The sequence below is a fragment of the Amblyomma mixtum genome, chromosome 10, assembly GCF_055824585.1.
Source record: "Amblyomma mixtum isolate Tamu chromosome 10, ASM5582458v1, whole genome shotgun sequence".
Classification (NCBI taxonomy): domain Eukaryota; kingdom Metazoa; phylum Arthropoda; class Arachnida; order Ixodida; family Ixodidae; genus Amblyomma; species Amblyomma mixtum.
Window position 1 is genome coordinate 182,180,921 of NC_143021.1, and position 11,173 is coordinate 182,192,093.

Sequence of the window (11,173 nt, forward strand, 5' to 3'; positions counted from 1 at the left end):
TATCTTGAAAACTGGAGGAAATGGGTACACGGGGGGTTTTAATCGTCGTGTCCCGGTGTTGACTTCTTGGCAAGTGAAATGCTTGAAAAATACGTTTGTGACCCTACCTAGAGTGCACTAGAACACCTTGAATAATGGCGCTCTTTCGAAACTGCTGCCGTTGCACCATTAAAACATAAACAATCATCAAGAGGCTGTTCTTGCTGTGAAACCGCTTCCGTCCTTTTAAATTTACAATGGCAAGTTTCAGCCATATCAACTTCCCTACTCTGTGCGTGTGCCACAAAGCAAATCAACTTGTGTACATGCAGCCGACCAGATGACTCCGACAACTGGCAGTTGACACCATGCTCAGTGCGCACACATACTATTTGTGCGGCAGCCATGGTTGCTAATGTTTACATTGATTAACTGGCATGGGGTAAAGTTGTGCGCAAAGCTTTGCGACACGCGCGTTCCGCGGAAAAAATTATTACGGCATTGCTAGGCACAGCAGTTCATTGAAATTAGCAGGAGCGCAAGCACATATGCATGCTCTATCTGCTAGAAAAATCTCATCTGATTGGCTAGTGAGTCAGTGAATCTACGTCCCACAAACTTTTGTTGATTACTGTACGTAAGGAAGAGCTCCCGAATGCTGTAGACAACTGTGTAATGAGCCATTCTGCGCTTTCAAATTGTTCATAGCGTACTTTGTTTCGCCAAATTTCGAAAACCTGCTTAAAATTCCCCGGACTTTTCGTCACATTTAGTTCTTTTAGCAGAAGAACGATGCTTCAGTGAGCAAAATTTTGATAACCCGAAGTAAAAAGTCTAAGGTTATTCCGCCAATCACTGCTTCGAGATCCGTCTTTTCAAATCTCAGCTGCTACTCGGCGTCCAACCTGCATTTTCCACTGCAGAGGTGCTCTACTAAAGCTCTCAGCGAGATCTCTAAAATGGCGAGGTGGCACTCGGTGTAACATGTGTCAAACGCTGTACTCACAAGACATATATTGTAGACCTCGGTGTGACTGCAAGCAGACTATGCGTTGACCGGGCGGAGCACATGATGGCGCTATGGGAGACATCCCGGCAACCGCGGATTCTGGAGCTTGCGGAGAAAGGGATGTAGGAGGTCAGCTGTATTTCTTCAGGAATACAGTGACGCCATTGAGAGAACATTCAGACACTGCTCATGACAACTTTTTAAACACACCCGCAGTGTTCAGAACTAGAGCGGCACAGATTAGAGAATAAAAGGCGGTGCCCGCCTGCTAAAGAAAACACAGGAATGTTGCCCTGGATTAAACATGCGATACGTACTTGAGTACAGAGTGAGCGCAGCATGCTAATGCAGATGAAGACGACGGGAATCGTATGCATTGGCTATGCTAGCGGAACGCACTGATACACCCCAATTATGACAGATGGTGCACGCGTAGAAACCGTCTCATGTAGGAAACCATTAACTGCACCTTTCCTGCAGATTTGGCTTAGAGTTATTATCCATACACTACCAATTTTTCACTTGACGTGACGCTTAACCTGACCTGAAAGATGGCTAGAAGCTTTAAGGGAATATAATTAATATAAAAGACTATTAAACTGAAAAGAGCCACTTTTCAGAAATAAGTAATGACGAATCATTCCGCACACTCATGTCTTCAGAAGAATTTGGGCCGACTAAATGGCCACCAAATGGCAGCAAGTACGCCGGAAACATTAACCGATGCTACCAACGTCCTGGCGCACGCCGCAGCATTTATCACACGATGTTTCATCGTAACGTCGGTGATATTTGAGCGACCTACGTACCTGCTGACCGTTGACCTCTGCCGCGTACTGCGGTCTTTCGACCACCGCCACCCGCCAACTGGACATCGTGGGCACCAGAGAGCACCGCTGGCATTGGCCACTGGGCGCCTGTGGCCATTTCCCGCGTTTGGCCGACCGACAGCCTGTGGCAAGTGAATTCCCTGCGCAGTTAAATGTAGCCATGTAAATTGCGTAGCTAAAAAAAGGTGATTAAAGGAATAATCAAAAGTTAAAACTATATGCAGGCGCTGGTAGCTGAAACACTGCTTGCGGCTTTCCGTGCATCTTCATGCGCACTCATGGCGTAGAAGTGGATATGACGTATTAAAGATTATTTTCTAGAAAGGAAGCATTTGCCTTACATAGAAAAGGCAATGGTCGTCAGCGGGAGCAGCGAGAGAACTCACTGGAAGAACGGCAGACTAGAAAGTGCTAAAGCCAGGAAAGATGCAGACAAAAGACCACGGCCGATTTGCGTAGTTGAGGAAAGTGCATATTAGGTGGCCGAGCACTTCAGCTCCGGTGTTCGGATTAACTGTACACGGATTGAGGTTATTCAAATACAGATAATGGGTGAATTCTCATATATGCGGAATCGGTCATCCTCTACTTTAAATTCATAAGTCACTGGTTGTCTTCTTACTACTACAGGCACAGTGGTGCGGTGGCTAAGCGATGCGCCACTGCCCAACGATGTCAGCTGCTGCTATTAGTGGCACTTGTGAGGAGGTTGCCTTGGTTAAATGGTTAAAGGATCAGTTCCTATAGCTCTAACGCCGGGAATAATGCGCTGTCTGGAAACACTTATATACATCTTTTCGTGTAAGGCAGCTTGAATGCATGCATATACAACAGGTGTCTCAAGTGAATGTTTCTTTTTTATGAATGTTTGCAAAAATTATGTTCTTTAAAGGTGCACTGAAGACGAAACTGAACTCGTCTTTTTGCCTCGGGAAATCGATCTACACGTTCCCAGAATTCTTACAAAACTTCGATTTATTGCCCTGTGCAGCCGATTTCTGTAATTGAATCGGATTAACACCCGGCTCCCGCCTTTTTTTTTAAATTAGCCGCAAACAGTAGGAGGAGCCGACCAACTCCAACAGCAACGCCGACCAAGCACCACAGATAATTAGCCCTGTATTGGAAATGGGTGGTGTCCCTCTTGTCTTTTTAGGACCGGCCTTCGCCGATATGCTTTAATGACTGAATACTAATTAACTGCTAATTAATGACGCTTAAGCTTCGCCTTCAGGAGTGGAACTCTAAAAATATGGCCGATTAGCTAAGCTGCTTGGGCCAGGCACGGCCGCCACAGACACCCACTTAAGGTCAGGTGAAGAGCTCGACTGCCGGTTTCTGTCTGAGTAGAGTTGCGATAAGTGATTTTGTGGGAGATCTTACACTGATTCGAACATGTTTAGCCACGAATATGTGCGATCATTAATGGCCCCACAATATTTGTGCATGTAATCGCCTCACTTGAGCAAGGCAGTGAGCCATTTTTTACAAAGCGTGGCGCTGAAACTGAGAATTTATGGAGAGTACCTCCCTTCTGCTGCATCCAACTCTGTCCCTTATGCGCAGGTCGTTCGATGCTCATTCCAAGCACAACGTATATCGGGAAATGCGTTCAGAAGCAACAAAGGCTGGCGCAACCTGAGCGGGACGTCTCACCTGGCCACCCTTCTACCCTTCTAATTCACGTCCACATTATGCTTCTGCATTTCCCTCTTCCAATGCTATCCTTCCTCTGAATTTCCATTTTTGTCCTTACTTTGTTATCGCTCTACTTTCATCCTTCGCCGTGCTGTTCAATTCTCTAGAGAGGACATATCAAAGCTTTTGGAATGTGGATGTGCTGTTCATGTACTGCACAAGTTTTTGACACCAAACTTATTTTCAATGCTATGGATTTTCAGGAAGCTGATCGCAAGGTCAGAAAAAAAAGAAGGCAATTTGCAAGCGGTTCACATACGCTAATCTGCAGAAGCAAAGTGTATCGCCTTTGCTAATAATGATATGCAGTGCCTTACGGACGACCCAAAGGAGGAGCAATGGCCCTGTGTGATTCACAGAATACATACAGCATTTTTTTCTCTCTACAGGTTCAATTTCAGCTGACTAACGCCGAATGTCAGTGCATAAAACCAGTACACATGCCGCCTACGTATATTAAACAGTGGAGCTTTCGCAGTTCCGTCCTTTGGTGGGAGCACAGATTACTAGCAGCGGGTCTCTAGAGTTACATTTAATGTCACAGCGCGCGTAAACAAAAACGCAAACGGCGTTGGCACGGCAAAATCCCAGCGGTATTACCTGCAGCACACTGGAACATATCTTCTGCCGATATTATGTTGCTGGGGCCCTGGGCACCACTAGCACGAAAATACTCCCTCGCTTTGCCCTTTTAGTTGGTGGTCGGACGAACTGTTCAGTCGCCTTCTGTAAAACTGCTTCGTTCGTACATGCCACTTGCAGAGAACGTCGTTTGTAGTAAATAAAACAGTGCTTATATCCAGGTTTAACTCTATTGAGAGAGAGAGAGAGAGAGAGAGAGAGACTCTTTAATGAAGAGCAGAGAATTTAGCCGGCGTTTAAAAATCGCTGGCATGCTACTCTGCGTAGGGAGGGGAATTTGGGAGATAGACAGAAGGAGAGCAGAGTGGAAGAGGTAAAAAAAAAAACGAAGATAAAATGCGGCCATGAAATGGGTACTAAGGATGCAATGGCGAGTATTGATGTAACCTATGGAGTGATGGAGTGCATAGTCCGTCAAATGGGCTGACGAAGTTCACTGCATGAAGATGCATGAAGGTGACGTGCAAGTGAATTTAAAGCTTATCGAGATGTCCAATGTCTTTTAAATATGTGAATAGAAAAGTCATTGCAAGTCTCTGTTGCCTAAGGCAGGCTAAGGGACCTAAAACTTTGTCTATTGTAAGGGGCACTGAGCAGAGCTTCTGCATGCAATGTTCATAGTACGCACGCTCGTTAGCATATGCAGAGCACTCAAGCAACATATGCTGAGAAGGGTTGTTTTGTAGGCCAGTTGGTCATACATATTTCAAGAAATGCTTCGGCGCGGCAGACAAGGACAAAACGTAGAATAACACCACAGAGCGCCAACTAACAACTGATTTTATTGGAACCCGCGTCAACGAATATATGCTTTGCGCTCATCATCATTAGGCAAAAAATGATCAGCACCCATGGCACGTGTGGCACACGCGTACGTCGTCATGCCACAAATCTAATCATTCTGATAGGAATTCTAATTCTCTCTTGAGAAGCGTCACAGATGGATTGCTCACGCATGTGTTTGTCCCCGAACGAAGGATGACTGCTGCTTCAAGAATTTCTCTTTGAAGCTTGTCTTTTCTGCGGCCTAAAATAACTGTACCGCTGAAGAGCGGGAAACAGCCACATTCTTTGCAGTGCATTCGTTGACGCGGGTTCCAATAAAATCAGTTGTTAGTTGGCGCTCTGTGGTGTTATTCTACGTTTTGTCCTTGTCTGCCGCGCCGAAGCATTTCTTGAAACAAGATATGCTCCACAGTTTATATCGCGGCACAGTTGTCACAGTGCGGACTGTCCATTTGTCTAAAACGGTATCGTAAGCCGTTTGTATATGCAGCATTAAGACGAAGTCGATGATAAAGTGTTTCCAGATGTCGAGGAATTCTGGGTGAGAGTCTTGATCTAAGATGTGGGTCGATTGAGTGAAGAAATTGGTACTGATATCTCGGCAAACTCCAAAGCCGATACATTTCTTCGGAAGCAAAACTTTTGGCCACCTAGGACGCATCAGATTTCGTAAAAAAACTTCTAATGTATCTCCGATGTTGATGGCCCTTACGGGCCGCTTCATCTGCTCTTTCATTAGCCTGAATGCCACAGTGAGCAGGTACCCACTGAAATGTTATGCAGTGGCCTGCGGGAATAGCTAAATGATGTAGATATCTGATGTCCAGGGAAACTGGCTGGTGATTTGTTTTCTTCAGCAGGTTGGCCAGGATCTGGAGAGATGCTTTTGAATCGGTGAAGATAACCCAACGGTCGGCGCTCGTCCCAGTTATTCTAACGTGAAGACTAGTCGAAGTCGCGAACGACGTGCCTGGACTTGAAGCACCGCTCACCTTGCTGGTCTGCAGCACGGAAAGGCTGATGCTCCGTCGCACAGGCTGCACTGCAACACCTCCCACTGGGGCGATGTGAGGGGGAGGGTGTCCGCACTCGGGCTATGATCTTCTTCTGCACCTGTAACGGCACACAAAAGCAAAAGTGTCGATAAGCGCGCTCATGAAGTCACGCCTCGGGGTACGGGAAGAAGTGGAGTCTAGAGCCGGTGAAGAAGTGCATCTTTGAGGGGTGCTGCAATGGTTAGCATAGCGACAACACGCATCTCTCCTGTTCAGTGTAGCGACTTCCTGCATATGAAGAGCTGCGCGGAGCGTGAAGACTCCACACACAGACGCAGCCATTTGAAAAAGAACACTAAGATAACGTGCTCGTATTTGGATGCAGCGCTATATGGCACGGTGTCGTCAGCGGCTGACACACGCTTTCGAGCTGGAAATTAAACTGTCCCCAGAATATTGTGTCCACACAGTATCCGAAAGCTTTTGAGTTGATCATACCGTTTTTGTATTTATTTGTATGTGCATTGTCTCGTCGTAAAGCAGGCCCAGTAACTCGCAAGCTTAAACATAGTCCGGCCTTTCAAGCTTTTAGCATATAACAGATGGGTAAGATCATGCTTAGGCTAAGTGTGCTTTCATTTTTAGGACTCGTTGACCAAAACGCTCACTAAGCTGCTCGAAGAAATTCAGACAATGTTCGGTTCATTATTTATCTTCATCTCCACCATTACTCTTCGGCAGTAAAAAATAAAAATAACATATTCAGATATCGAGCAACGCAAAAGTAGTTCAGCGCAAAATAATTTTTTTCACTCATGTAATTGTAGGCTTCATTATTTGTGACCCCCATATTCAGCAATCACTATTAATAAACTAAAAGGCGCCACCACCTTTGCAGGCCAACACCTCCTTCAAACACATATTGTTACGAGATGACAAGCCGATGAAGACAGGACTACATGACATATGGCGATGGAATGATTTAATGGCGGCGGCCCTGGCGCGAGCGCTCCTTGCCACGCCAGTGCCCACTTGGTCGTCTTCCATTCCGTGACAATATTATTCTCTGCAGTCTCGGACTTAATAGCTTTGCGAACAACTTCGCCATCAGCAAAATCATTGTTGCTTCCGTAGATTCACTCTCATTGTTTGTTCTTTGTTTATCCACAATATAGCTTTTCCTTTCTTTTTCAAAGAATTTTCACTGAATAACCAGGTTCTTGTTTCCAGGACATATTTGTTTTAATTTCTGTCGTTTTGTGCCTTTTTCTTACACAATCACAATTTTCTTTGTTAATACTGTGCTCACTTCTGCTTTGAGCATATTGCGGTCTAAAACATTAAATAACATTTTTTGCCTAAATTTGAACTTTTATTTCTAGAACCTAAAAAAATCAATAAATGACAGCCGCCATTTCCGATAACGTAACGCCGTAGTACGAAGATCTCGAAGCAGGGCGCTGGTAAAGGTAAAGACAACCATAAAAACCCGACAGACACATTTAAGCCTACTTAAGTGTGAGAAGGCGCAAGCCCCCCCGGTCACTTTATGAACGCGGTCGCCGCGCGCTCTCCGGCGTGATGTAACCCGATGCCACGCAGCTGGCAATTCTACCTCAGCATGGCTCTACGCAGCCGCCGCGGCGCGCTGCCGTCCTGGTGGCGCGCAATCTCTGTGAACGCTGTCGCCGCCGTACTGCGGTCCGCGCTGCACCTTAAGGGCATGACGTGATAGCTGATGGGTTAATGCCCGTATATGCACAGTACAGATTCCTAAGAGTCCTCCTCGCGCAGTGCAGCAGCGGTTAAGCGCAGCGTCACTGCAATGATATGGAAGGTGCTGCCGCCCGTGGAATTTGTTCGATCTAGGTAACTCTTTCCGAGCAACCTCGCGTGACCAATCATTAATTTAACCGCCTTCTTTTAAGTGTGTCATCGAGTGTTATCACACGCGAACAAGCACACACAAAAAGGCAGCTTTCCTCACAATGGGGCAACTAAGGCTGACGCCTGAGTAACAGGGAAAATGATAAGCTGCGTAGCAAGATACTGGTATCATCTGACTGACCTCACTCCACCCTTTCTCCGCTGTGGTGGAATTAGATGGAACCCGGGTTGCCTGCTCCACTCGTTGCGTGGGACTCGACGGGAGAGCTTGGCACAAGTGCCTGCAGTTTGAGAGAAGCATGAGTTTAGCACAGGAAAACTCGGAGTGTGTTCCAGCTTAACGGCGGCGCTGCACACGAGACACCTTTGGATTCTTCCAGAAGGAAGGAACAAATGTACATTGGCTAGCAAGGCCCTTTCTTCGAAAACGCTGAGCGCTTTCACCTTGACCTCATGACAATGCCCTAACAAAACAACCAACGATTATGTCCATACTTACTTGTTTTGCTTACACACGCATACATAGGTAATTTGAGCTTGGAGCATTATGCGCCATTAAACGCAACACAACAAAACACATAGGTAATAACTGAGAGGGAAACAAAAAAATTATCGATGATCACTTCGAACCCTTATCAAGATCCACAAATTCTGTGATGCGAACGAAGGCCGAAATAACCACATTATAATCTTTGCAATGAAAAAGAAAAGGGCTCGTGATAAAGAGCAAGGAACTGGAAGACACCACGGCAAAAATGTGGCCAGCGAAAAAAAATTTGGCGCGAAAAAAATTTTTCACGAAAAAGAAATAGAACTGCCGTTATCGGGAATTTGCGACGCTACTAGCAGCGCCCCTAAGCGTTACGGCCTCATCGTGATTTACATGATGAAGCTTGTTATATGCGCCTTTCCTTGTTGGGATCTTGCTCCCAAATTCGAACTCATGAGATTGTTGCTTCGCATGCATTCTCCTAACGTGAGAGCTCAGTTATCACCGCAAAAACGGTAGCCGCGCTTTCTTTCAAGTGCCACCCGTGCCCAATGGCGCTTATCTTGAAACCAAGCTCAATGCGAAGCTCTGTCTTGCGCAGCACGAAATGCGCGAAGCGAGTGATGCTTTTTACAAAGCACGGATGAGAGCGCTGTAAACGTGGCGCATTCGGGCGCACGGAGCGCGCTGTGACGTAGTATTTTTTAAACTTCGCGGGTTTTCGTTTTCTCCGAATAAAAACGGCCACGCTAAGCATACCTCGTTGGAAGTGCCTGGGTTGGATAATATTTATGGAGCTCCACAACTTTCCCCTTGACGCCTGAACGTTTCAACCTATATTTAAAAACTTAATTTATTTTTCTCTACTAATTAGTCAATAGGAGGAGCGAAAAAAATAGTACTGTAGCTTTAGATAAACCCTAAAAATATCCACGAACTTCAGTTCTGAAGAACGCTGTTTATTTATAAATTTTGGTCCAAGTTAGCTGGGAGACCCATATACCTATTACAAACGTCTTCTTCATAAAAGATTCTATGATTATTTCTTTTGAGTTAGAAGAGCTTTTTCAGCAGACCGATGCGGCCTGAAGCCGTGCTGAAATGCATGTAGCATATTTATTTTGGTGTGGTTATGTTGTCATCCTTGTATGCATTGATATCTCCATGCCTTATGAGAACACAGGTAAAATTGAAATAGGACGGTAGTTATGAAGGTTACTTCTATCGCCTTGTTTAAATATAGGCACCACTTGGGCTACTTGCATATTTTTCAGGAAATACACCAGATGAAAGCATTAGATTGTAGACGTGTGTTAAGAGAGGGCAGATGAATTTAAGCACATGCTTCACACGTACAATCTGGATTTTGTTGAAATACTTCCACTTGCCGTTTTTAGCAACATTACTATATGAAAATACTTCGTCACAGTCTCTCGGGCACAGAAAGAAAAGAGTGCAAACTGGTATTTAAGTCAGGTGCAGAGGTGCTAGCAGGCTCGACTTTCACTACCCTGGAGCACGAAAAGTTAATTAAGGGTATGCGGCAATGCTCTTGCTCCCCAATTTTTTTGCCTGCATGCGCGATAACACTGGGGAAAGTTTATTTTTTTTTTCATATTAGGATACAGAGCAGTGTTCTACTTTTTCCACATTACAAGAGATCAGCCCATTGTGTCGCTGCAGAACGTATTGATACAGTACATGTATTTGGATTTTTTAACATTGCTGTAAGTTTATTGGGGAATGATTTGAACTCTTTCAATATTAATGGACTGTTGATAGGTTAGCAGTTCTAAGGCAGCGGTGACTTTGAGGGCTTCATTAAGGCATTCCTAGTGGGCGAATTCTACATGCTAGGTACACACCTGCTACGACACACACGTTCAGGCAGTCGGGAGGAACAAGCCGTTAAGTTCGCGCTTTAATGCAGATTTCCTGCACGGCATCCAAATATCTTTGGTCATTTTTTAAGACTTATGTATGGATTTGGACAACAAAGATGGTTGAAGTCTGCTTGAGAAAAAAAAATGGATCAGATGAATGTTGCTAACGCTAGAGAGAGACGCGTTGGAGAAAAATGCTTCCACGAATGACTCGGTGTTACTATGAAGTTTAACAGCCTGTGTGCACCAAATTTTGAGATACTATCCACTGATTATATTGAAACTCTTGCCACGTGTTGCATAGCCGAAGCATCGCCGATTTTCAGAACGCCATACATACCGGTCTCTCCATTGGCTCGGTAAGGAGGTGTGGCCTCCGCACCTCCTCGTCGACTGGGCATCGCTCAGGGATATCATGATGACCAGAGAGCACTGACGGCGTTGAAAGCAAGGCGGCTGTCGCCCGGAAGCCTGTGGCATATCCATGCTTTGTGAAATGCCTACCTGAAAAGTACAATCAGTATTTAAAAAAATTATGGTTAATGGTTTATGGGGGTTTAACATCCCAAATTAACTCAGGCTCTGATGGAGGCCATAGTGTAGGGCTCCAAAAATTTTGACCACCTGGGGCTCCTTAATGTGCACAGACCTCGCACAGTGCACGGGCCTCTAGAATTTCGTCTTCGTAGAAATTCAGCCGCCGCGGTCGGGATTGAACCTGTGTTTATTGTTTTGATTACCGACGATGGGCCATTAATGAAACCATTGTTTGTACCTCAAAGTTGATGGAATAAAACAGCATCAAGCAATTTTCATGCTAGTATGATGCAGCAAACAAAATTCATGCACAAGAAATTAAATGCATTATGTTTAATGCAGCCATGTTGAAGCAATGTCTAACTGTCAATAGTGAACGAGTTCCAGAGGATGTGTCGGTGTTCCGGAATGAATACTTGCTTTAAGAGACTAACACA

At 45.2% G+C, this 11,173-nt stretch overlaps 1 protein-coding gene across 1 annotated transcript; it reads right to left on the bottom strand.

Moving 5' to 3' along the window:
* Positions 1–984: 984 nt before the first annotated feature.
* LOC149327907 (uncharacterized) lies at positions 985–10,616 on the bottom strand. Its single transcript, XM_089564996.1, has 5 exons — positions 10,540–10,616; positions 8,008–8,107; positions 5,937–6,057; positions 1,798–1,958; positions 985–1,093 (listed from the first exon to the last, which is right to left on the bottom strand). Exons 1-5 carry the CDS (start codon positions 10,614–10,616, stop codon positions 1,058–1,060), a joined length of 495 nt encoding a protein of 164 aa, XP_089421122.1. The 3' UTR covers positions 985–1,057.
* Between the last annotated feature and the right edge of the window lie 557 nt (positions 10,617–11,173).